Genomic DNA, 27,678 nt, shown 5'->3' with positions numbered 1-27,678 from the left:
GTTTGGAAGTTGTGCTGGCTAACATGGGGGATGGGCAGGTAGGGACAAACTTTCACCGGCTTCACACGTCGCTCGCTGCGGGCTTCCCCCTCCCTCCCCTCGCGGGTGACTTGATGGAGCTTCCGCTTGGCTTCCCTCCCCCGCATTCCTCAACTTTCTAAAAACTAGCCGGCGTTTGAAGTGGGGCTCCTATTCACATAATATCGCAGCGTCCTGTCAGTAAACGGCTCGGGGATTTTACAGCTGGCCCTTCTTTTTTGTTGTTTCTTTCCTCCTCCCTCTCCACGCCGGATCCATCCGTCTGTCTCGCCCACAGTCGCAGCGCCTTCGTGTCCCGGGATGACCTGTTGATGTCGGCTAAAGATGGAGCGTCAGGGTCGCCCTCCGCTCAGCAAAATAAAATAAAATAATAATAATAAATCAAAAAAACACTCACATTAGCCGCCAGTATGTGTGACGGGCCGTGAGTGATTTAAATAATTTATTCGCCGTGATATATAACCAGCGACATTTTGAAATGTCGGGCAGCGCGTGTGTCCCGTAACCCGAGCGGGAGGAGGGAAGTCGCTCTGCGGACGTCGCGGCGCTGTGGCCCGGACACGAGAGAGACGGAGGCACCGCTGAATATTATTAAATCCGCTCGGCATTTTTTTTTATTTTTAGTGTGTGGGATATTTTGTGCCCACCTCTTGTGCGTCTTGTTAGAGAAGAAGAAGCGCTACCTTTTTTTTTTTTTTTCTTTCCTGCTGCCGCCCCCTCCCTCCTCCCGTCGCACCGGCCCGGGCCGGCCGAGGACGCCCGACTCCTGCCGGGCATCGAGGCTGGCACACGGCGGGGTACCGGGACCTCTCTGCTGCTCCGCTGCTAGCGGGCTTTTCTCTCCCCGGAGGCGGTCACCGGCATTACCTCTGCTCTGCTACGCTTTCATGTGAGATTAATTGATGTTTATAATTTTTTTTTGTTCCTTTTTTTGGGGGGGGGGTACTTTCTGCTCCAGTCGTGTTCACGGGAGGCTAGTAGCCACATTGTGGCTCCTGGTCTGCCAGGGGCTCATCCTCGCTAAATGTCGGAAGCTTCGGTGGCGTTAAAAAGCTTTAAATGAACTCGGCTGCAGGCTGGAAGCAGACTCCGTGTGATTTATAGGCGGTTTTTTTGTGAATTAAACCCACAGCTGTGCCGTTCACTGCCACTGTTAGCCTTAGCTTTAGCGTGCTACTTGCTAATAGGCCACCTTTAACCTTTTGAAGGCTGGAAACTGATCGTGATGTGATTGATTATTTTGGGGCGCAATCTGCTTTGCATGATGGCATATATCAAGTTTGTGTCGCCAGTGTTTAGTGTGATTTGGAAAAGTTGTTCAGCCTGCAGCAGCACAGTGTTTAGGCTCTAATGGGGCACATGGGGACTGCAGGTCAAGGGTCAAGTGGTGTGAATTAAAGTCCTCTTTATGTTTCCTGGAAGTTGTGGTGACCCAGGCTGACCTGTGAGGAGGGAGAAGTTGCTCCTAACATGTCCTTGGTTGACATGAAAACTTTGCCAAGAGGGCTGAAACCCAAACAAACCGGCGGCGGTGGGCTTGCGGGATGAGCACTCTGTTCGTGGATTGATCTGAGTCATGGCTACAGAAGGTGTTCCTCTGGAATGACCTTGACAACGGCAGTTGCTTAGGGAGACCGGAGTAAAGACAATGCGTGCATCGTTATCACCTGCAGAGGAATGGTCTATTTGAAGAGTTTCAGTCAGGTTTTAGAATTCATCATAGTACAGAAACAGCATTAGTGAAGGTTACAAATGATCTTCTTATGGCCTCAGACAGTGGACTCATCTCTGTGCTTGTTCTGTTAGACCTCAGTGCTGCTTTTGATACTGTTGACCATAAAATTTTATTACAGAGATTAGAGCATGACATAGGTATTAAAGGCACTGCACTGCGGTGGTTTGAATCATGTTTATCTAATAGATTACAATTTGTTCATGTAAATGGGGAATCTTCTTCACAGACTAAGGTTAATTATGGAGTTCTACAAGGTTCTGTGCTAGGACCAGTTTTATTCACTTTATACATGCTTCCCTTAGGCAGTATTATTAGACGGCATTGCTTAAATTTTCATTGTTACGCAGATGATACCCAGCTTTATCTATCCATGAAGCCAGAGGACACACACCAATTAGCTAAACTGCAGGAGTGTCTTACAGACATAAAGACATGGATGACCTCTAATTTCCTGCTTTTAAACTCAGATAAAACTGAAGTTATTGTACTTGGCCCCACAAATCTTAGAAACATGGTGTCTAACCAGATCCTTACTCTGGATGGCATTACCCTGACCTCTAGTAATACTGTGAGAAATCTTGGAGTCATTTTTGATCAGGATATGTCATTCAATGCGCATATTAAACAAATATGTAGGACTGCTTTTTTGCATTTACGCAATATCTCTAAAATTAGAAAGGTCTTGTCTCAGAGTGATGCTGAAAAACTAATTCATGCATTTATTTCCTCTAGGCTGGACTATTGTAATTCATTATTATCAGGTTGTCCTAAAAGGTCCCTGAAAAGCCTTCAGTTAATTCAAAATGCTGCAGCTAGAGTACTAACGGGGACTAGAAGGAGAGAGCATATCTCACCCATATTGGCCTCTCTTCATTGGCTTCCTGTTAATTCTAGAATAGAATTTAAAATTCTTCTTCTTACTTATAAGGTTTTGAATAATCAGGTCCCATCTTATCTTAGGGACCTCATAGTACCATATCACCCCAATAGAGCGCTTCGCTCTCAGACTGCAGGCTTACTTGTAGTTCCTAGGGTTTGTAAGAGTAGAATGGGAGGCAGAGCCTTCAGCTTTCAGGCTCTTCTCCTGTGGAACCAGCTCCCAATTCAGATCAGGGAGACAGACACCCTCTCTACTTTTAAGATTAGGCTTAAAACTTTCCTTTTTGCTAAAGCTTATAGTTAGGGCTGGATCAGGTGACCCTGAACCATCCCTTAGTTATGCTGCTATAGACTTAGACTGCTGGGGGGTTCCCATGATGCACTGAGTGTTTCTTTCTCTTTTTGCTCTGTATGCACCACTCTGCATTTAATCATTAGTGATTGATCTCTGCTCCCCTCCACAGCATGTCTTTTTCCTGGTTCTCTCCCTCAGCCCCAACCAGTCCCAGCAGAAGACTGCCCCTCCCTGAGCCTGGTTCTGCTGGAGGTTTCTTCCTGTTAAAAGGGAGTTTTTCCTTCCCACTGTCGCCAAGTGCTTGCTCACAGGGGGTTGTTTTGACCGTTGGGGTTTTTACGTAATTATTGTATGGCTTTTGCCTTACAATATAAAGCGCCTTGGGGCAACTGTTTGTTGTGATTTGGCGCTATATAAATAAAATTGATTGATTGATTGATTGATCGTTAGGGGAAAGTCAGCAGTGACACAAAGGCCATGTGGCGCGGGTTGATTTTCCAGCACCAACCGGCATGCAAGTTTTTTATTGGTGCAAAACTCCAAGGGAACACTCGGGGTGGATGATTATGGATTAAAGCTATCATCACTGTCTGAAATTCCATGTCATTCGATTCCATTGTTTCTTTCATAAGTAGAGCCTGACCGATATCTGTTGGCCGATAACATCAGCCGATATGATCCTTTCACAAACATGTCGGTATCAGCGATGTTTTTGCCAATATGGAAACTTTACCTTTACAGAATAAAGGATGCAGGAAAATGCTGTGGCTGTTGGAACTGGTCTCATTACATAGTTTGTCCAGGAGAGGGTGCTCTGACAGCTGTGTTGACATTGGTGTCAAGCGTGGTTTGGACCCCCATCACCACTTGTTCACATCAGCTACAAGAGACAGTGTCAAAGTGAATAGCTGTCTTTCATTTTTTATCATAGTGGGTGTTTTACAGCAACAAGAGATTGCTGTGTTGCCATCTGGGCGGGGCCAAAATACATGGGGAGTGTATTTTCTGCTAATGCAGAGCGCTGCGACACAGCGGCTGCTAATCTGAGTGAAGGCAGCGTGATGTGTGTTGGCTGGTTTTTAAGTTATATTTATGCGTTTTTTATTATTATTATTATTATTATTATTAAGTTCACGTTTAAAGTAAAAAAAAAAGCCTCAATAGTTCTGTCATAAGTATTTGATAACAAAAGGTTTGGAATTGTGGCTGTTTTAAATGTTTTATTTTTTGTATATGTTTGTGTTGGAAATCTTTTTCTCCCTAATAGCTGTATTGTATTACACCCCCCCCCCCCCCCAAAAAAAAAAAAAAAAAAAATCAAAATCCATATTGTTTGGGCTCTATTTATAAGCAATGGAAAATTTTCCAGTGCTTTGACAATGACCTAGTTATGTGTCCTGCAATAAAATGTAGTGACAGGAATCAGAGTTCAACATGACTGCAGCCTCTGATTTGGCCTTGACCTTTGACCTATTTGCATTACATGACCTGTGTTATGACAGGACTGTCCGCTGAGTTTATCCACCAAATTTAATTCAAGTTGCTATTTGTATTTTGAAGATATCACTGTTTATAGTCAGGTAGATGTGACCATTGCAAAAGCCTCTTTACACTTTGTAGCAAAGCTAATGAATGAGTTCAATAACTCAGAAACAATAAATAATAATCTCTTTTAATAATCTTAGTCTTGAAATTAAAAGGGTATATAATGACACTGAAGTGACACCAGACTGATAGAAAAACACATTGTTTTGCTTATCTAATGCACCGTATACCTCTCTGCCGACTGGACATCTGGGCTTGTAGCAGTGAAAAAAAGTTTACCACATGCACAGTGGAAATAAGGAGCAGGTGTGATTCAGGTTGCATGTAGATTAAAACAAGCTTGCTTGTCAATTGGTTTCATTTCAAAAGCATCACAGCTTGTAATGTCACTTAATAACTTACCGATTATTAGTTGGGGCCAATGCCCAAAGTGCTGCAGTCATGCAGTTCAGTGTCCAGAGTGACACATACTCTCTGGTCCTCACAGAGCCCTCAACATGTGGTTGTGAAGAAAATAGTCCATCTGCAGGCATTCGTTAATTAAAATTCTACTCATAGATATGTTGTGCAGTGAAGACTGGAGCCGCTGGTGGCAGTGCAGCAGTTGTTCTCATAGCAGCCTCCCTGTACACCATGTATTATTTATATATACATATATTATAGTGCCATTAAAAACAGTCTACATTCTGGAACCTCAGAGCTACAGTCGGTTACTTTCTTTAGCTTTTTTTTTATTTTTATTTTGCCAAAGTGAAAATTGCACTGACTGTTGCTTGTAGGAAGATTTAACTTGGACTCAGTCTACTTTGCACTTGCTCGGGCAACATGGTGGTGACACAAATTGCTCATGTACTTACTTCCAAAACAGTGCGTTTTTAGTTGAAATCCACCGCTCTGTGTACATTTGTTGTGCCAGGAAGGGCATCCAGTGAAAACATCTGCCAAATCAACATCCAGGTCCACTGTGGTGACCCCATGGGGGAGCAGCCCAGAAGATACTACTTTACTTTTTATGAGTGCTGTACACATTTGTTGGAAAAGAAGAACCACCTTGATTGTCGTTGTACATATACACTGAACAAAAAATATAAATGCAACACTTTTGTTTTTGTTCCCATTTTTCATGAGCTGAATTCAAAGATCTAAAACATTTTCTATATACACTAAAGACTTATTTCTCTCAAATATTGTTCATAAATCTGTTAGTGAGTACTTCTCCTTTGCTGAGATGATTCATCCCACCTCACAGGTGTGGCATATCAAGGTACTGATTACACAGCATGATTATTGCACAGATGTGCCTGAGGCTGGCCACAATAAAAGGCCATTCTACCCAAGTGTGTGTGTATATATAATATGCAGAATTATTATTAAATACCATAATTTGATATAATAATGCAGTACGGTGGTACAAGCAGTTAGTGCGCTTGCTTCCAAAAGGGTTTAAGACCACCTGTCCACAATTCTACATCAGAAGGTGTCAGGCACAAAACCTGTTTGGATCCATGTCAGATCCATATCGGTTGTGACCCAAAGCAAAATAAGTTACTTTACATAAACTGTCAGTTTGAAGAGTATTTTGATAATATTTGATAGCTGAAGAAACCAGAGGGTTCATAAAATAAACTTCTTAAAATATAGTTTTTTTTAATTGCTTAATATAAGGCACCTGTGGATGAGGGGTTAAGGTGTGTACCACAGGATGCAGCCTCCACTGTTTTGGTTCCAGACCAATAAACCAGTAAAGTCTTTGAGGTGTGTCTCTATCTTAAAGGCTGAACTGAAATGCACTATATATATATATATATATATATATATATATATATATATATATATATATATATATATATATATATATATATATATATATATATATATATATATATATATATATATATATATATATGCAGTCTTTAACTGTAAATGGGTATAATCTGTCTTAACAAAACAAGTTAGCTTGCCTTGTAGTTTTCTGAAAAAATTTAAGTTTTTTGTTTCACAGATGATCTAAATCTGTGCTTGATAGCCTCCCTGTTGTTATTTAATCCTGTTTATGGGTGATTCTTAGACTACGGGCACTTATTATGTCCTTTGATCATATTGTATGAAAAACAGAAAAAAGGGGAAATTTCACACTTTTATAGTTATCTTTACAATGAAAGTGTGTTAAGAAATTTGTTCTAGTAGTCTGATGACTTTTTCACCTTTTTTTCAGCATCATTATATGCAAATATTGCAGTTTTGTGCTTGTCCCACACCCAGACTTTTGATCTTCAATGATAAAAATGAATGGTAAAGAAAAATTTTTTCTAATGTTTTAAAATATCTCTGAATAAAATATCAGTAAAATAATCTAAACATAATTGGGGTATTCAATGTCATATACAACTGTTGTGATTTTTTAAACAAAATGTAGTTGTCCCACACTGTTGCCGTAATTTCCACCACAACACTGTAATGTCCCTTTAAACAGTTTGTATGAAAGATTGTTTGGGTAGTTTCTATGGAGATAAACAGTGACATCAGAGCACATGTATATAGCACCAAATCACAACAAACAGTTGCCCCAAGGCGCTTTATATTGTAAGGCAATGGTGTGGTGGAAATTACATTTACAAGGCCAATAGTGCCCGCAGTTAAAGAATCACCCTTATATGTGCAACTATAACCGTCAGGTACATTACCCCGCTTTTTGGGATTAATTTCCTCAGCTTTAAAGTATGACTCAAGTTAACTTTTCCAGTCCCTTCCGTGCCTGTTACACTACTTATTTCTAGTTTTTCTGTTGTCGCCACAGAAGAAGAATGGGAGAGTATGTTTTTGATAGTAGCTCAGATGATGCTTTGTGGTGTACACTTTGACATGCAAACCAAAAACTGTGGACTGACTGACTGTTCAGAGTCACACTATATAAAACGCTGTTAGATCTGAACATATCAAGGAAAAAGCTAATCACTCTTACCAACATAAAGTTATTAGTCTCTGTAGAGCCTGTAACTCAGTGGGTAAGAAGCTAGCTTGCAAATATTTGAACCTGGGTTTGAATCCCACTCGTGCATTTTGTCTGTTTCCTTGGAATAAGACAATCTGTATTGTCTTAGTCCACTGAAGTCAATTTCTTGTATTCTTGTGGATACTTGACGAATAAAGGCTATTCTGATTCTAAGCTGTAATGGATACTATCCTTGGCTGGAGAAGTAACCGGTGTCCCAGCCGGGAGAGGTTAGAAGATAAGTGCGAACACCAACGGGCCTCACGGCCGATATAGGACTTGCTGCATTTTTCTGGAGAATAAGTCACACCTGTTAAAAAAAATTCCCCTTTAAGAGGAAAAACCCATATATAAATCACACTTGTTTTTTCTGTGTTATCGGCTTTTTAATTTGGGATTTTTGTGCATTGTTGAGGTGTTCTTATTATTGGCATTTATTCTTTCATTATTGGAGATTATTTTGTTTAATACTTTGATTCCTGGGAAAATGCCTTACAAATAAATAGTCATTATAACACTGGTCAACAACAACAAAAAAATTTCTTGCATGTACTTTGAGAAATGATTTCAGGTCATTTTGGGGTGCTGAATCCGAATCTGAGCTCAGATTTCCTCCAGAGCTGCCAACTGTCCCGCATTAGGCGGTATTTACCCCCATGTCCCACATGAGTGTGTGTGGGATGCCCATTAGTCCCGTAGTTGTGTGGGTCTGGGCACACCCGTGGGCCCTCCTAGTTATTCTTTGCACCGTTGGTGCTTGCAGCCACGTGTGGGTGTCCCGCATTGGTACATTCAATGATTTTCAGGTATGTTCCTCTATCACATCACGTTTTTTTGCAATCTGCATGTTTCATATTGATGTCTTATTCAGTCACGAATTTGACGCCACTAATCCTGCACAAAGGCAGCTTCAAAAAGCATAGTTTTTAAACCAGATTCCTGAAATGTGAACAAGAGCCGTAATATAATTTATGGCACTGAAGAAGTGTGTGAGACTGCAGCTTTTGCTTCAATGCTTGGTTCGAGAAATATGTTTTCATATCTTAAAAAACATGATGGGATTGGCAAAAACCTACATCATATTCAGATTCAGCACCCCCCAAATTACCCAAAATCCACTTACAAACTCCATTCAAGAAAAATGGTGTTGATCAGTGTAATTATTAATAACAAATGTGATATATTTATATAAGTTGCTGGACCTCCCAGCTGAGTAATAATCATAAAAAAATGCAACTTATATTGTGGAAAATATGGTACTTGACAGGATCAAATGATCACCCAGCCCTAGTTTTGTCTGTCAGTCTGCTCCTGGGTCTCTTAAGCACAACTCTAAAGAAATCAGTTGGTGGGTTTCGATGGTTTGCACCACATCAAGTTGTGCATGAAGGAAAATAATTTTGATCCAACTCTTCAAGGGGAGAAAATTGCATTTGGTTATGTTATTATTTTTTAATACATCAGGGCGGGGAGGTGATGGTCTAGTGGTTAAGTGTTGGGCTTCAGACCAGCGGATCGTCTGTTCAAAACCCAGCCAGACCTGAAAATCACTAAGGGCCATTGGGCAAGGTGCTTAATCCCCTAGTTGTTCCTGGTGTGTAGTGAGCGCCTTGCATGGCATCATCCTGACATCAGTGTGTGAACGGGTGAATGTGAGGTGTCATTGTAAAGCACTTTGCACTTCTGATGCAGATGGAAAAGCGCTATATAAATGCAGTCCAACCACATGTACAAACAGACCTGTTGGGCTTTTCAATACAGAGATTGGCCAGTTTGATCATTTCAATATTTCATCACATAAGATTTATTGATATGTAACATAGTTTTGCATTCTGTCAGCTCACTAATAGATCCCTTATTTTGATTTGCTTTATAGACGATAGAAAGCCTTTTTTCCTGCACAGATGGTTTTTCTTAGCAGCTGCCTGCTTGTTATTATTCATACAGTTGCACATATTCATACCTGGAAACAACCCGCGTCCTCTGCTATTGGTTGCTGATAAGCTCCACTGGGACTCTTAGTGGGTTCGGTACCTCGCTGAAGGTGATACATTTTCACTTCGTCTGGCCACTCAGACATTAAAAGCTTTCACTCCGTCTTACTGCTGTGTTCTGCTGTCGGAGTGAATTTGTGAGATTTCCGTCTTTTGATCTTGATAGAAGTCCTCATTGTCTTTAGCATCACATGTAGCCATTAAAATAAGATGATGCAAACAATCCTGTCTCAGGCCTAAAAGGCACCAAGAGCGCCCTGAGCCCCTTTGGTTTAGTTGTAATTACATTAGTGTAATGCATATTGATTTCTTTACATCGTCGCAAAATGTCAAGGCGCAATCGTCAATAAACACAGACTCGGTTATGTCAAAACATTATTGATTTTATCAGAATAAGTAGGAATAAACAGTCTGATTGATATACTCACGTACCAATGTTTGATATGATTGTGAGGGTTTTAATATCAAAGTAGTCCAGATCCAATCAGCAGTCTATACTGGGGGCCGTGCGGCGGCCTGATTAATTAAACACGATGATATTTCTACAAGAGCTGCAGCCCTCAGTTGATAGTTGAAGATTGTCGGGCTGTTGCTTTAGTTTTTACTGTGCAGGCGCTGCCCCCAGAATGTTCACTCTGCATTTTACTTTTCATAGACAGGATATTTTAAAAGAAACGTGTCAAACACAGCGCTGCAAACAGAGGCTGAGCGCTCATTCTCGAATCCCAGCGCCTTACGCCTCTTGTTTATTAAAATTAATTAGCTGCTATAAACTTAAAATTATGATGGAATGCTGATGGCTCTGTGTTCTCAGTGCTGCTTTTATGTAGGTGTGAAGATGGAGCTCAGAACTGCAGCCTATTTTTAATTATTTATTTTGAACTGGGCGTTTATTTCTCCCGGGAAGTGTTTCCGAGCAGCCGTGCTACACTTCAGGCCCGAGTTTACGCAGCGCAAATCGGTGTGCAGTGGAAGCATTCTTGCTAGATGTGTGTGTATCCTGGAGGGAGGGCTAGAAGTTATGGGGTGGGTTTGGGACCAAAGGGTTTTTAGATCAAATCACCATGAAAGGACATCACTACTGCCTCTTGGACAAAGGCTTTAATCCTCAAGTTGCTCGTGGTGTGCAGTTGAGCGTCTTGCATGGCAGCATGCTGCCATTGGTGTGGTAGTGAATGTGAGGCAATGCTGTAAAGCACTTTGCGTGTCCACATCAGATTGAAAAGTACTCGAGAAATGCAGGTGATTTACCAGTTTGACAATGTCGTCCTCTTTGGCTTTTTAGGCGTGACGCACCAAAATGGGCCTTGCTGCATATGTATGTATGTGTGTGTGGGGGGGGTCTGTGTCTTGCTTTGCACTCACATTAAGAATACTGCATTGACATTGTGCTTTAGACCTTGAAATTTAAATTTAATGTGGGACCAACTTTGTAGTGTTATTTTTTTCTTTATGCAACTTTTTGTGCTTTTATTGTGAAGTTAATAATTGTTGTACACAGTTGTCTGTTACAGCTGTAAGGTAACAGTAAATAATCTCATAAAGCTACAAACTGGGTGTTGGTCTGCAGTAACCTGGCGAGCTGCGTTGGCAAGTACTCTCAACGGCTGGGCTGCAAAAACTGATATCTAAGAGAGTAAAAAAAAAAAAAGACTTGTTTAAAGAAAATTTTACTTAATTTACAGGGGTGGTGGCCAAGTGGTTAATGCGCTTGGTTTCAGTTCAGAAGGTTCCAGGATCAAATCCCACCCCTGCTACATTTCTCCATGTAATGTGGAGTTGCGTCAGGAAGGGCATCCGGCATAAAACGTGACAATTCAACATGCAGATCCACCTTGGATTTGCTGTGGCGACCCCGAGTGCAAAAAAATAAGGGAGCAGCCAAAGGGACTTACTTTTTAGAAAAATAATCTTGTCAAGCATTTTTTACATTAGAAAAAAATGTCTTATTTTGGGAAAATGTATCTTGCTTTTTCTTAATAAGTTTTCCCAGCTAATATCAAGCTGAATTTCACCAGTAATAAGGAAAGGAAATAGATTTTAAATCATCCAAGCAAAGGAACAAGATTGTTTTCCTTATTTTAAGACAGAGGCTTATCTTACAGTAAGAATTCTGTCTAGTTTTATGGCACATTTTGATTACTCAGTGCCTAAACATTTTGCTAGTTTTAAGAATTCTAACCAAATATTTTTTTACTTACCCTATTGGCAGATTATTTATTTATTTATTTATTTAATTTTTTTTTTTTGCTTAATACAAGACAGTTTGCTTAGATTTCGGATTATTTGTCTTGTTTTGAGAGGGATAGTTTTTGCAGTGTAGCTTTGAAGCTACCCCTCAGTTGGTTTTTGGATACTGCATAAATACTTACTGTAAAAGAATATATTTGTAATATCTGCACTCAGTGACTAAAAATAATTGATCTGTTTTAGGAAGTGTTTATACTCCAGGAGAGCTGAACGGCATAAATGGTTTTATGTGATGTGTCTGGATTATACGAGCCGACTTTTTGTTTGGACACGTGAGCTGTTGTTGGTTCAAAGCTCAGTAGCGAGGTGGCTTCTATTTGAGAAGACACGGGTCAAAAGTGAACACTACACGTGATTGTTTTTCAGCACAGGGCAGAAACCATTAAATTATGGTGTGTGTCTGCAAAAGAGGGTGGAGCTATAAAATACAAAAAGCATTTTTTTCTAAATTGAAATATTTGCCACAGTTAATACAACTGGATTTTCAAGAAATCTGGTGAAAGAGAGAGTCCGATCCTGGAATAAGAGTTAAGTTGGGACATTTATAAAATGAAAGCAACAATGCAAGATTTGCTGTTGAATAGACAGGTGCTCTGTCCAGCGTGAACCCCGCCTCGCGACCTCTGACTGCTGGGATGGGCTCCAGCCCCCAGTGACCCTTAACTGGCGGGTATTGAAAATGGATGGATGAATTTGCTGTTGAATTAATCTGCTTCAACGATAGGACTGGTTTGGCATAGCTACCATTAAATTTGGATCAGCACACAATGGATGCAGTATTAATTGCAAAATGGGACTTGATACAAACACTCACATTCACTATACACTCTCAAGTTGCCATTTTTGGCCCTAGATGTTGTTTGACTCTTGGGTGGAAATTTAAAACTAAATATTTGGTTTTGATCGGAATCAGGACTATATTTTTCATCTGAGTGTGATAAGTGTTTTTTCCTTTGGAATTTATTGTAAATTCTGCACACTGTTATCCTTGTGGCTGTTAATTTTCAATGTACAAATTCAGTTTTGTCTGGATGAGTTTAAAGATTTAGAGACTTTGATTGAGTAGGTTCCTGTTTGCACTGCTGCAGTAAAAACACTGACTCGCACAACTGTTACGCTTTAATTCTAATCGGACGAACATGCAATTATAGTTAAATTGCACTCGTTATTTTTGTGTTTTGCATGTTTTCTGCATCCTGTTTTTTTTTTTTCTAAAAAAATAAAGGATCTACTCTGAAGAGAAGCTCCCCCTCCTTCCCATAGTTGTTTATTTTTAATAAAATTGACAGCTACCTTCGCATTTGATCACTGCGTTTGTTTGGCCGATGATGACGAGTGAAACAGATGAGTTACGTAAGTGACTGTGTTTTGATTGAGAAGGAGCAACAAACTAGGCCAAAAAAAAAAAATACCAAACACTTCAACTGTGAAGCAAATGAAATGAAACAGGGTTACAAAAAAAAAGTGTTACATAACTTTTGCTTGTGGCCAAAATTTCTCTCTTATTTTAAGTTTTGCATTAAACTTGTTTCCTGAGAACTTAAATTATAAATAATTGCACACTCTTCCTGCTCCTTTATTTCCATCTTGCACGCGGTGTTCTGAAGTCATGTCCATCGTCTGTGTTCTCGTCTGCTTCACTTCTTAAATTGCAGTCTTCTCCTGTCCTCATTTTTTTGTTTTTACGTGTCCTTCCTGTGCCTCAGATGCTCTCGTCTCTCACTGCTGTCCCAGCCATCTCTCTCTTCATATCCCTCTTTCATACTTGTTCCTGCAGACTCAGTGGGCGGAGAGTTATGGCTCAGATGTTGCAGATGGCGATCCCCAACTTTGGCAACAACGTCCTGGAGTGTCTGAATGAGCAGCGGCTGCAGGGCCTCTACTGTGATGTCTCCGTGGTCGTCAAGGGACACGCCTTCAAGGTCAGATTGCTTTCTTTTTTTTTCTCTCTCCCCAATATGGAAAAGAGTGGGGATTTCTTATCATTATGCACCAGTGTGATGGATGCAGCGATGTACGGCGCCAGTTTATGCTGCCAAATGTCTTAACTTGGCATGTGCATGTCGACTCATTCTATTTCAACTGTCCTTAAGTTTGAAGTTGTCTAGTGTTATGAGTATGCTGCCAATCCAACTTTCCTTGTGTAATATTCTGTGTTTCCTGATTAGAAAGTGTATTTGACTATAATGTTATTGTGTACTTTGACCGTTGCTGCAGTTTTCAGCCAACCTCGTAGTGTCTTTACTGTTGTTTGATCCAAAGTTGAGGGTTGCTCATCTTGTAGCCAACTGGAAGCAGTGCATCTGCCTCCGTGTGCCCGGCTTGCAGCCACCGACAGTTGAAGGCTCCATAACATCGCTGACCAGGAACACCAGAAGTCCCCTGCTGGATAGTGGGGTAGACTTCAGTGGACTGGTTGGCCAGTGTAGGCAGGCAGTGCCATGCATAACAGCCCAATACTATGTTGTTTTGCAAATCCTATTTGCTACCCAGTGGCGTGTCGGTCATTGCCGCCACCCATTAATGCTGTACACTACAAAGGAAGGTGTCCTCCACTGGCGGACTGCTGTCCAACAGCTCGCTTATTGGATATTGGATATTTGATGTAATATTTTAGCAAACACGCATCAGTGGATAGTCTTCAAAACCTGGTCTGGTAGTCAGTTGGATAAATGATCTCTTGAGACTTGATGATTGTTGTGATCACGACTTACTCAAAGTATCGTATCAGTCCTCTCCAGAAATACTTGAGTGTACCTCTTCACGGATTTGCTGTTAGTCAGAAATCACAGCTGCCTTGTTACTTTTCACAAACCCGTCCCAAATCTTTCTCCTTCAGGCTCACCGTGCCGTGCTGGCAGCCAGCAGCTCGTACTTCCGGGATCTGTTCAATGCCGGTGGGAGGAGCTCGGTGGTGGAGCTGCCTCCGGCCGTGCAGCCACAGAGCTTCCAGCAGATTCTAGCTTTCTGCTACACAGGACGCCTCAGCATGAATGTGGGAGACCAGTTCCTCCTCATGTACACTGCCGGCTTCCTCCAGATCCAACAGATCATGGAGAAAGGCACAGAGTTTTTCCTCAAGGTAGGAAACAATTTTAAGAGTCTCTGAAAGTAGAATAAAGGTGTGAACAGACATCACATAACTAGCGTCCGAGACATGGATTAAACTTTATTAAATTTAGAGCACAGCTGCAGCATATCCATACCGAAGAAAACAAAAAACAGCCCTTGAAAATGTCACTTCATTGAATTACAAAGGATTAATATATGACAAAGAAAGGAGTCATTTGGGACATAATTTAATGTCAGATTTTTTTTCTTTTATAATGTGTACTCATTTGGAGCAATTGTTCCATTTGGTTGTGCATGAAAGTTTCTAAATTGAATTATTTATACAAAAAAATTAGCAACTGTACCCGAAAATAACTGGTGGTTTAATGGAAAGTCAGTTTTTTGTAATTTGACAGTAACTGAATTACAGCCAGATCAGATTATTAACGGTGTGTTAAAATATGGTCAAATTTTTGTTTTGGTAGTAACTGTGCTACATGAACTGACTGCATGTATCAAAGAACTTAAAATTCAAAGGTAAAAATTATACACAGTCAGACATTAATAAAAATCACTCGACTTAGTTTGCAGTATTTCATTCTTTTGAGTCAGTAGAGTGTTGTGATTTACTTATTACCTCCTCCAACAAAGTTGGGTGGAGGTTATGTTTTCACTCCTGTTTGTTTGTGAACAGCCTGTAACCCTCAATTTTTCATCTATCGTTATGACATTTATACAGAAGATTCATATCCTGATAGGCAAGAACTGATTCAGTTTTCAAGGTCAAAGGTCAAAGGGAAAATATTGGAAAGACCCCTGTCCTTTTAACTTTGGACAAATTTTCAAATATTCAGTACTCTGTCAAAGATCAAATTTCTTTCATATTTGGCAGTGTTATGTAGGATGGTATCCTTTATCGACTGACAGACTTTGATCTGGATCTGATCTAGATTACAGATTTTGTGGTCATTTAAATTTAACATTGAAAACCCCATTGAATGTATATTTTACATTATAATCTTAATCAAACGTACCCCAATCACTCTCATATTTGAAAGTGAGGTGCAGACTGACACTTACTATAACCTGAAAAAGTTTGATCCAGATCGGATCCGGATTGTGGATTTTGTGGACATTTGAATTTAATATTGAAAAGCCCCTTTGATTTATATTTTAGCTTATGAAAAGCCACTTCTAACAGAACTTTGACCTTGAAAATATTTTCCAAGGTAAAAATTTGTGGAATTGAAATCTAGTGTTGGTGCAGGTTTGCGCTCTATGAGCGCGGTGCTCTAGTTTATTTATTTTTTGTCAAGCTCTGACTCAGGAATTAGAGATGTTCTTGTGTTCTTTGCCCAAGTAGAGGAACTCTTTAATGTGTTGTTGCTCAAAGGCACTTGGGGAAGACCATCACGACTGGCAGCATGGATATTTACTGAAAGTGGTGACAGAGAACAGAGCTACTCGAACAATACAATCTTCTTTTGAGAAGCCTGGAGAGAAAACCAAACCTACAATAACAGTTTTTATTTCTTTATGTGCTTGTAAATGTCATTATAAAAGAAAAAGATGAAGACAAGAAGAAGATAAATGTTTGGCTGTTCTACTCTGCTGCTTCTTGGGGAAAAGATATTTGTTCATTGCTTGAAATGTAACATGAATATTAAAAGCTGGGTGATAAATTGACAATGACAAAATCTTTGCCCTTATCCAAGGTCTGTGTCCCAAGAATGGTCCCTGTGAAGACTGACAGTAATAGGACTGAACTTATAAATAAAAAAATCTAAATTATATAAAGTTGAGATTGTTCTTGTAGTTAGAGCAGTAACAATTAAAAAAAAACCTATTGTATAGATTTATTTGGGAAAAATAAAAACAGGTCGAACAATTTACAAATATGAAACGTTCACTCAGCTAGACTGAGTGATTGATTCTACATACTGCAGCTAAACACTAAGCTAACGTTAGCCAATAAAACTTGTGTTCAGTGGTGCACTAACATCACATTTTCTTTTCAAACTGCATACTCACCTCAGACAAATTTGCATAAGCTCCCTTACTCAAACTAGGCGAGTGTGTATATGTCCAAAAGTGAAGAATTGCAGACTGTGTGTGTGTGTGTGTGTATGTGTCTCACTCCTACTGGGTCTGTGGGTCTCTGGGCGGGCTGCTTCAACCCCATCGGGCCGCTTCAGTGCCACCTAAACCTACTCCGAATAGTTGCTGGAAAAAGCTCCTCTCAGCAGGGTGATGTCTGTCACTCGTTCTTCTGTTTGTTGTACCTGATCTTGAGGTTATGTCTCACAGACTGAGTGCTTCGCTTTTTATTTGATTCTTTTTTCAGGAATAGCGACTGCGAGACTTGTTCATCCTCCAAAATACAAACAGAAACTCCGCCCATTTTCCGCTTTTGCTTGTGGCAATCCCAGCCTGCTGTGTGCAATCTCAGAGGCCCTTTACACACACACACACACACACACACACACACACACACACACACACACACACACACACACACACACACACACACACACACACACACACACACACTCATCTTCAACCGCTTAGTTCAATCAAGGACCAGGGCTGGAGCCTATCCCAGCAGTCATAGAGCGCGAGGCGGGGTACACCCAGGACAGGATGCCAGTCTGTCACAGGGCCACAAACAAACACATTCACACCCACTCACATACCTATGGACAATTTAAAGATTCCAATCCACCTAACCCGCATGTCTTCAGATGTGGGAGGAAACCGGAGCACCTGGAGGAAACCCACGCAGACACGGGGAGAACATGCAAACTCCACACAGAAAGTCCACAGGCAGGAATTGAACCCATGACCTTCTCACTGTGAGGCAACAGTGCTAACCACTAAGCCACCGTGCTGCCCCCCTTTACATTAGAGTTTTAATTTACTGCTTGGTTTGTAGCCAGTCAATGTCTACACCAGTGGTGTCCAAAGCTATTCCAGAAAGGGCCAAGAGGGTGCTGGTTTTCTTTGCAGCGACTGACTTCTGAAGGTGGTTTCACTAATGAACTTGTTCCATCTGCGCAAAGTGATGTTAATCAGTGAAATCACCTGGTGGAGTAAGTGGCTGCAAAGAAAACCTGCACCTTCTTGGCCCTTTCTGGAATGTCTTTGGACACCACTGGTCTACACTTACCGGATTAGCCAATATTAGTGGCACCTATTGATAAACAACACATTTTAGGACAAAATAATATGGTAGCAACGTGTCCACAAGCAGCAAGACAGTACTGTGTGCATGATTTATCAAGTTGGACACAGACAGAAGTGCTAAAAAACATTCAAAATTACAGCTTTCCCAGTTTCAGGAGCATCCTGGGGGTGAAACTGGGAAATTTAGACCTCAAACTACAAATGGAATGCAGCATTAAATCACTGTCAAACAACACAGAAGGAGAAACGAACACTTCCTGCCCTGAACTTCACAGTAAAAGCCTTAGACATGCACAGCTGCTACAATGATAGTAATAAAAATAATTATTTGCATCGTGCTTTCTAACCAAAGTGAAATGCAGTCAAAAACAAACATTTAAATCATGAAATCTCCAGTTTCTTGACTTGTCAGTCATTTTCAGGATAGCCTTCAAACTGGCAGCAACAGCATTTTTAATTACACGCTGTGATAAATATCTGTCGTTCAGTATGGAAAATAAAGTTGTGATTTTTTTTTTTTTTTTTTTTTTTTCTGCCATATTGCCCAGCTCTAATGAATCTGGATGTAGCCAGACCCTGGTACTGGTCGCATTTCCAGTGTCGCCTATTTCTTGTTTTTGGCTGAGTCCAGAATGACGTGTCATAATGCGTGACACAGTTCTGAGTTCCTCAAAAACACAGAATCATGAGGCGCCAACTAGCATAGTTAGTGTTGCCAGGAATCATCCGAGGCTCATGGGTAGTCCACAGTAGCAAGCTACCAGGCAAAACTCAGAAATAGATGAAAAATAAAAATCAAACAAAGTCAAACTGCTGATCCTTATAGTATTTATTGTTCAGTAAATTCCTGTTTTCTGTTGTTCAGCAGAAAGTGTTTGTTTGTATTGTGGAAATGTACTTTTGGAACAAATGAGTCCCATCATGTTACATCACTTTAACGATTAGTTTGGTTCTGAAGTATTTAGTAGCTCCCTATATCACAAGTGTGGAGGAGGTTTGATAACTAAAAGAGCTGACTTTTTGTAAAGGACAGATTAGTCTAAAAATAAAATAAAAATAAAAAACTCAACTGGAATCTTCATGGTGGCATTTGAAGTTCTGCAACACTTTATGTATTTATGTCGTATGACACAGACATTCTTTGTATTGTAAATGAATCCTGCTTCATGCCCAGGTCTCCTCTCCGAGCTGTGACTCCCAGGGCCTCCACACTGAGGAAACGCCGCCCTCTGAGCCCCAGAGCCCCGTCACTCAAACAGTAGTCGGGGGTGGAGTTGGCGTAGTTGCAACGGCCGCAGGAAGGCCCGCTTCGTGTTTGACGCCTCTACCTTTGGTGTCCAAAGTAAAGATGGAACAGACAGCCACAATGCCTCAGCCCGTCCCACAGCAAGTACGCACAGTATTTATTCATTTATTTATTTACAGCGGAAAAGCTTTTTTTTCTCTAATCCTTAAACAAAAATGTATCGCATCAAAAAAATGCAAAAGCAATATAAAATACAAAATGTATTTAAAAAAATGTGACAAGGAAAGAACTATGTTTTTCTACATTTTATTTTCGGGAGTACAAGTTGCACATTTTTTATGCATTATCATTTTGTCGACTGTTGTGGAGTACTTTGTATTATTGGCATTTATTCTTTTATTATTGGAGTTTATTTTGCCAAGTAGTTTGATTCCAGGGAAATCCAGAAATAAAGGAATTATTAATTAATTACAAATGTCTTATTTCAGTGCATAAATTGCAGGAATCTAAAATCCAAATCTATCCAACAGTTATAACTTGGGAATGCAGGATAAGAAATTCAGAATGGCGTCGGCACAGAATTGATGACGTGTATCCGATGACATGTAGTTTGGGTGCCGAGTTATAGACAGCATTTTTTGTCAGAATTCTACGTCCCTGTCTTGATGATCTATTGCGCATGGTCTAAAGTGCATTGTTCAGTTGCAATTGGGGAGCACAATTTGCCATTTACTATAAACGGTGCATCTTCTCAGCAAAAAGTAAGAGGAAGAAGGACCTTTATTGTCAATGTACATACATACAACAGAATTTTTCTTCTGCATTTCACCCATCCTAGTTACAGTTAGACACAATCCAACCACGAGGAGCAGTGGGCATCCACAGTCTGGTGCCCGGGGCCTATTTCCAGTTGTAGAGACACTGCCTTGGTCAGGGGCAGAGAAAGGAGCAGACCCTAAATAAACATGTTTTTTGGTTGTGGGAGGAAACCCATGCAGACACAGAGAGGACGCGCAAACTACCACTAAGCCACCGTGCCACCACACATGGCACAGACAGCAGAGGGGTTGTATTTAGATGGACTGAAGTGAGAGGTTTTCTGGTGAGGAAACAAATCTGTGGAATGATTAAGAATGGATCATTGAGAGGGGCAGCCACCAAAGCTCCCTGAGGTGAAGCAGTGAGGTCAAGTTTTACATTTTTCCTTTAATGTTTATTTGTATTTCATTTGTAATTTTTGTTTTAAATTCGGTTTTGATGCACTAATGTGTGTACAATGTAAAGATCAGGAGAACAGTTTTCAGCATTGCTAATAGCTTAGCTTCTGGATAACTGTTGATGAGTCACTAGGCAAAATTGAGGTTTTCACAACATCTCTGTTTTGCTGACTGTTTAAAAAAAAAAGAAAAAAAAGAAAGCGTATTGGCAAAATGTTGCCAATTAGTGGCTAACAAATAGACGTGAACAAGGTTACAGTTGGCTGTTACCATAGCAAACCTCTCCAAGCTGTGCACCCGACCCTTCATATTACTCAGAGTGAAGAGGAAAGAGTGAATACGTTACAACAAAAACTTATATACAGAGTCAGTGAGGGCCTCCAGTGGCCACTTGTGTTGCTGCAGTCCACAGCAAACCAGGAGAAATAGTGACTCAATACAAACAGAATTGTAAAGGTGCCACCCATGTAAGCCATGTCTGTATATTCTGCCAGACAACTAACAAAAATAAATCTGTTTGATTTTAGACCAGCAGTAAACCTGGTCTATGGTGCAGTCACTTTCCATATCGCACTTTAAGACCAACGTACCAGTGAGTGAACCAAAGCTTTGGGGCTGCTGCAGTGCCTAAAATCTGTCTGGATATTCACCAATTCAAGTGCCTGTTGTTCAGATTCTTTTATATCTAATCAAGGTGCATATTGCCAAGTTTGGGACTGATGGTCAAATGCAGCAATTTATTTCTCTACAGATTTTCTGATGCTTAGTTGACAGGAGCATTGACAGTTTGGCTGAAAACTGCCCCAATAACTCATATTTCTCTTCTTCCTCAGCAGGAAGGGTCGCCCTACTCGGTGGTCTGCACCCCGGTGGCAAAGCGGCTGTGGGAGGGGAGCAACCGTGACGGGGGAGGAGGGTCTGGAGGGGGCGGGGGAGGTGGGATGAGGAAGGCTGCACGATATTCTTCCTCTTCTTCTTCTTCCTCTTCCTCCAACAACATTCCCCAGGAGGCCACCGGACGTGGCTCGGCAGTCGGCACCCATCTGGTGGGCGGCAGTACCACGTCGCTGGGAGGCACCGGACTCAACAGTAACCACAACAGTAATAACAACAACAACAATGGCGGGACCCCCGAGGTCACCAGCCCGGGCACACTGAGCATGTACACCAGCGATTCGCCCATCAGTTACCACGACGATGAGGAGGAGGACGACATAGCCGACGAGAGCACCGAAGAGCAGTATAGGCAGATCTGCAACATGTACACCATGTACAGCATGCTGAACGCCAGCGCTGCGGGTAAGCACCGCGGGCGCACGCATAAATTAGAGGGAGCGCGAGTTCATTTCAAGGTTACTGTGCTTTAAACGTTTCTGTCTTTTGCTCTCGATACCTCTGAGAGTTTTCCAGTGAAGAAGCACCAGTAAAGTTTGTTCATATGTACTTCTCTCGAGAGGCGGTGGTTGAGAAGAAAATGTTTAAAACACTTAAACCACTTCAAGCTGTGAATCGTGGCTCCGTCTGAATGTATAAAAATACTCGATAGTTTATTTGATCAAGTGGTTCAGGTTAAACAGAACACTGAAAGTGATGCACTTTAACATGACGTATATTTAGAAAATCCGTGCATTCAGATCGGTTAAACATTCATGAAGTTCATCGACTCCAACTGGCATTTAGAGTTGATGTATAACTCAGGTGAGTAATCTGGCTAAGAGGGTGTTATTGTTTTTCTTTCTTATTTTAAGATAAAATCTCAGTGCTTGATCTGAATTAACAACCCCCCCCCCACAGATTTCATTAAAGTCATGTGATCACATTGTTAGTTATGCACATGGTTGCTTGGATACAACACCTGTTGATTCATCTCAGGTTTAAAGGTTCTACTCTCAAACCCCTGCATCTTGTTTTGCATCAGTTTTTATTCCAACAAAATTCTGAGCAAAGTGAAGATTTGCATCTCAGTCGCTTTGACGTTTCTTTCATGATGTTGGTCTACCGTGTTGTCTTGTGCAGATGTGTCCAATAAGCATCGTCCACTTGTCATAATATGTCCAATCAGATTGGTGACAATAATAATGCGGTTACTCAGTGTTGATCTGTATAGGCTCACCGAGTGCTCTTCAAGTTGAGGTTTCTCCACGGACTCAGAACTGTGGTTAAACTTCAGTATGAGCCACGTGTGTATTGACTGTTTGTGGCAAACACATGGTGCGGTACAGTTATTATTATTATTATTATTATTATTGCGTTTGTGGTGAGGTATTGAGAGATGGAGGTTTAACGTGGTGGAAGGAATTTTGCTTTTGGAAGAAAAAAGTGTTAACATCCTGTTCCCTCAGTTGTCGGGGAGAGAGTGGAAGCTCTGCCAGACTTGGCGCCGGACTCAGGCGGCGGGCGGGGGGGCAGAGGGTGCCGCTCCCGGCAAGACCTGGCATCATTACCCGCCGAGCTCATCAGCCAGATAGGCAACCGCTGCCACCCTAAGCTGTACGAGGAGGGTGACCCCGTGGAGAAGCTGGAGCTGGTGAGCGGCACCTCGGTATTCATCTCCCGTGCCCAGCTCATGAACTGCCACGTCAGCGCCGGCACCCGCCACAAAGTGCTGCTCAGACGTCTGCTGGCTGCGTTCTTTGACAGGTAAACATCCAGCTGGCTTCATCCAATATTTAGTTTCATAATCCACTGAGGAAGCACACCGGCCATTTGGTACCCGAGCCCAATAAACCGCTTTCAAAATCCAAATTTGTTTCTTTGAAGGACCGTGAATTCATTTGAATTACATACTTATGGTTATATTACACTTAAATGTATCGCAGAGGCATGGTAGTAGCACTCGCAGAAAGAAGAGCCAGGGTTCTAAGCCCACTTACATCCCAGTCTCCTTGTACTTGTGTCATAAAGGGCATGCAGCGTAAAACTTGTGCCAAATCAACATGCGGCTCTCCAGTGGCGACTCCAAACAAAATAGGAGAAGCCAGTAGAATCTCATAGAATTCAATATTTTTTTAAAGAAATGTACATTCAAAATCAAAAATAAAACTTCTAAATAATAAAAATAGTCTTCAGTCTGCTTAACAGTGATGTATTAATTTGCAGAGATCTTGTCAGTTTCATTAATATGCCAAAACAAAGGAACTACAGGTCAAATGTGGCCCCAATTGGACATCCCTGTTCAAAATCTTCTAATTATACCAGTGCTGGTGGTTTTGGTTCTTTTCCGTTACACTGTACCTTTTTAAAATCAGTTTGCTGGTTGTTGGGATGAGTAATCCATCACCGCAAACAAGGTGTCTGCCAGGGAAAAACAATTATCCAACAACAACAAAACCCTTTTTCACAGACTCTGCAATGGATCATCGTATTTCTTCTGTGCTAAACTTCCCAACATGATAACAACACAGCTAAACCTGAAACTGTTGGTTCTTTACCGTCATTCATGAACCAACCAGTAAGAAATGTATACAGACAAATTTCTGTTGCACTGAAACTCAAGGGGCAAAAACCTGTGGAGCCTAACTTCACACTTTTTTTTCCTTTTGGTTAAATAGAAGCACTTTGGCTAACAGCTGTGGAACTGGCATCCGTTCTTCAACCAATGACCCCAGTCGCAAACCCCTGGACAACAGAGTGCTGCACGCTGTCAAATGTGAGTCACATGTACACCACTTCTAACGCTAAGAATACCAGGAGTTGTTTGTTGTGGGATTTGAAGGCTGTCACTATGTCAAACTTGAAGGGTTTTAGCTTGATAATCTATGGCATGACGTCAGGCGCATTAGGGGTGTCCATCTCCACTTTGCTATTTACAGCATCTGAGTACTAAGCAGTTGCGTTTCATCGATTAATCATGGGTTAGGGTATAACATGAATTTTACCAATCAGATTGTCATTCACCATTACTGGGTGGACTGGAATCTGACTGTGCTAATTAGATAGGGGAGAAGTGAGAGGTTTTCTGGCTTAATTCCCTGCTGCACCTGGACGATCCCTGGTGAGCCCCTTCTTCATGCTCCCCACCTACAAATCTGGGGAGAAACCACATTTGTTAAAGTTTCTATTTCCGGTAGTTTTTATTTTTAGTTCAGGAATAAAAATCCAAACCCTTGTCCGCAATATGACACCTGGGTAGTGGATCAAGTAGGGTATTGCCTGTTGGGGTAAAATTGGGTGGGAACCTTGTGTGCCCCGTGGCCGCTACGGTAGCCATGAAGGCCCAACATGAACCCTGAATATAAGATGGCCAACAGGGCTCTGGTGAAGTAAGAAGTCCTCAACGTCTGCAGCAGCATTCAAGATGAAGGCTGCTGCAGGTCCTCAAACCCAGATCACATAGGATTTCACAGCCATTGGGCCAGGCTAAAGATTTGTGAATCACATTGTGTATGTCACCATGCAATGACATTCCCATGTTAAACAAACCCATGCACAGGTGTCTCCAACCCGATATCCCATCCGGGAATCTATCGAGACACAATCTCCCTCGCCACCCAGAGGTTTCCACAACTTTTATTTCATTAAAATTTTTAGTTTTCAATTAGGATTTGTTGTAATTTGTTGAGTGTGTATATAAGGTGAACATGTTTATGAGTCCAGTATATCTCAGTGTGCTGTATAAATAGTAGGTGGCACAAGTGGTGACTGCGCTTGCTTCCAAAGCGGTTCCTGGTTCAAGTCTACCTGTGCCTATTCTCCGTGTGTTGTGGAGTTGTACCACGAAGGACATCTGGCATAAAACTGGTGCCAAATCAACATGTGGATCCACATCAGCTCCGCTGTGGCGACCGCAATAACACAAGGGAGAAGTCAAAAGAAATTGCTTGATTTTAGACCAGGTTTTTGATGGTGTGAGGTGCAAACGCTCTATGCTGCCACACAATGGAATTGCACCAGCATTGCGTGTGGCCATGTCCATGGATGCACAGATGAATGCAAGTGTTAGGTGCTACTCGCATAACATGGGCACTGGGCCTCAACGTGACAACTGCGCCAGTTAGAAACTAGCGTTGACAGCCGCGCTGTGCACTGGTTTTCACCGGGTGTAAGATGTGGCCCGAGATGTTCCTTAAACCTGCTTCATCCTCTCTTTTTTTGCATCTTCTTTTACTTTTTGTTCATTGTTTTTATTTTTCTCCATTTCTGATCATTTTACTTTCCTTCCTTGCTTCAGTCTACTGCCAGAACTTTGCGCCGAGCTTCAAGGAGAGTGAGATGAACGCCATTGCCGCCGACATGTGCACCAATGCTCGCCGCGTCGTCCGCAAGAGCTGGATCCCCAAGCTTAAATTGCTGATGGCCGACAGCGACGCCTACTCCGCGTTCTTGGCCGACAGCGTAAAGATGGAGGCTGACGCTCTGGGGGCAGAGCAAGGCTTTGACCCCGCCTCGCTGGAAGCCGTGGCGGCAGCAGCTGCTAACAGTAATGACGCAGGAGGTGGAGCTACACCAGCAGACACCCTGCAGGGAGCCGGAGGAGACGGTAGCACTTTGTTTTGAGTGAGTGAACGGACAGATGAATGAATGAGCAGATGGACAGACTGAGTGAGGGAGGGGTGGCGTTTTATGGGCCACTCCTCCACTAGCCACCACATTTTTGGGGACTCTTCTTTTGCGCCTGTCATTCTGTTTGGTTGTCCACATTTCTGGTCATGATCCAGAACCCCTCGCTCTGGACGGATATGTCTGGTGGAGAGAGATAGAAAATGGGTTGGAAGAACGGCTTCAGAGAGTGGTGATTTGTTTGATTCCCCCCAAACACATCACCTCTCTGCTTCTGCCTTTCTAGAGCTGATTGTTTCAGCCTTTTTTCTTTTTTTGTTTTTATTGTTAATGTACTGTCATTGAGGCTTTTCTCGTTAGCCAACCATAGACATTCCCTGGGCAGGGTAACGGGGTGGGGGGCGGGGTTGGTCTTACACTCCGGTAACACTGTTGTTTTAATATTGAATGTATGTGTGGCGAAGCGTCCGGATCGCCGTGGAGGCCCAGTGCGATTGTACAGTTTGTTTCCGTTTCTGGACGAAAGCTTTTCAGAGAGAATGTGGGGTTGACGTGAATTTAATATGTATATTAGCATAGTTTACAGTCTCCCCAACCTTCACCTGACCCAACGTTACTGCACCTGAAAGGCACCAGTATACTTCAAAAGGTGTGCAGAATAGTCCCTAAAAAACATTTGGCCTTGCAGTGCCATTGTTTGCCAGCAGCAGTTGTGGGATGGCGGCACGTCACTTTGCGTCACCACCTCATAGCGCTGGAAATAACCTTGAAAAAGTAAATTATTAAAAGGTTATCCACCAGGTGGCAGATTCATGTTCAATCTGGTCACTGTCATTGCAGCGCCATATGGTGACAATATTTCCGAAGACCTGTGGTAGGGATGCGAGATATGACCTAAAATTAATATCGTCATAGTTTTTCCCAACCTCTGAGCTGCAGATAGGTCAAAGTCATTCTTGATTTCTCAATGAATGTACAGTTTGTGTTATTTTTTTGTCAGCATTATTTTTCATTGGCATCATTTAAACAATAGCTCTGGCCGGGCAGGGGTTCTCGTTGGCCTGATTATTCAGTGTTGATGGTATTACACGGTCTGTATGGTGGCACACTATGACACCGGCCAGGACTATGCCACCGTTGTACCACCCACCCACCCTCTAGCTTCATTTTGCTGAATTTTTGTAACTTTCGGGTATCGCTCCCATGATTATACTAGTTATAAGGTAATACTGCCCCTGTGGTTATGACAGGTATTGCAGCTTCATGTAATTTTAGAAGAATGACTCATGCAGAACATGTAACCTTAGCAGCTCTGTTTGCAAATGTCTTTGTTTTGTTAGCGCTAGCATGCTGGAAACACATTGCTTCATTGCACTGAAGCTAATGACCACTTTAACCTAGCGCATCGGCCATTCGGTCATGACCCAGGCGGTCATGTTCTCTTGTGACCCCTGTGATGGAGAGGTCAGCTGTGAGAAAAAGCAGATATTTAATTATTTTTGTGTAAAAACAAGAATTGGTAAGATTGGAGGCGAACGTTGTTGTTCTTCTTCTGAAGTATACTGGAGCCTTAATCTGCGATAGGACGCCGGGCAGTGACTCATCAGCGAAACTGCTGAGGAAGGAAAGTTATTTCTGCGCCAACAAGGCAGCATTTTTGGCTCTAAAAACCTCAAAAGCTTTATTGGCTGGTAAAATTTTCACCTGCTGTCTCACCGGCACACAGAAGAAATATGTTTGACCCTAAAACAAA

At 41.8% G+C, this 27,678-nt stretch overlaps 1 protein-coding gene across 1 annotated transcript; it reads left to right on the top strand.

Moving 5' to 3' along the window:
- The first annotated feature begins 700 nt into the window (after positions 1-700).
- Positions 701-27,654, top strand: nacc1b (nucleus accumbens associated 1, BEN and BTB (POZ) domain containing b). The gene is made up of 8 exons (XM_034187358.1): positions 701-928; positions 13,507-13,651; positions 14,569-14,811; positions 19,138-19,353; positions 21,260-21,725; positions 22,769-23,066; positions 23,978-24,075; positions 25,597-27,654. Exons 2-8 carry the CDS (start codon positions 13,526-13,528, stop codon positions 25,920-25,922), a joined length of 1,773 nt encoding a protein of 590 aa, XP_034043249.1. The 5' UTR covers positions 701-928; positions 13,507-13,525; the 3' UTR covers positions 25,923-27,654.
- Positions 27,655-27,678: the final 24 nt, after the last annotated feature.

This window comes from Thalassophryne amazonica, chromosome 15, assembly GCF_902500255.1.
Source record: "Thalassophryne amazonica chromosome 15, fThaAma1.1, whole genome shotgun sequence".
In the NCBI taxonomy this organism is placed as follows: domain Eukaryota; kingdom Metazoa; phylum Chordata; class Actinopteri; order Batrachoidiformes; family Batrachoididae; genus Thalassophryne; species Thalassophryne amazonica.
The sequence above is the reverse complement of the archived record's forward strand: the minus strand, read 5'-3'. Positions and strand labels throughout refer to the sequence as shown.

Coding starts and splice junctions, on each gene's coding strand:
- nacc1b (XM_034187358.1), top strand. CDS start 13,526: ATGGCTCAGATGTTGCAGATGGCGATCCCCAACTTTGGCAACAACGTC. Junction 13,652..14,568: donor TCAAGGGACACGCCTTCAAG/GTCAGATTGCTT, acceptor TTTCTCCTTCAG/GCTCACCGTGCCGTGCTGGC. Junction 14,812..19,137: donor GCACAGAGTTTTTCCTCAAG/GTAGGAAACAAT, acceptor CTTCATGCCCAG/GTCTCCTCTCCGAGCTGTGA.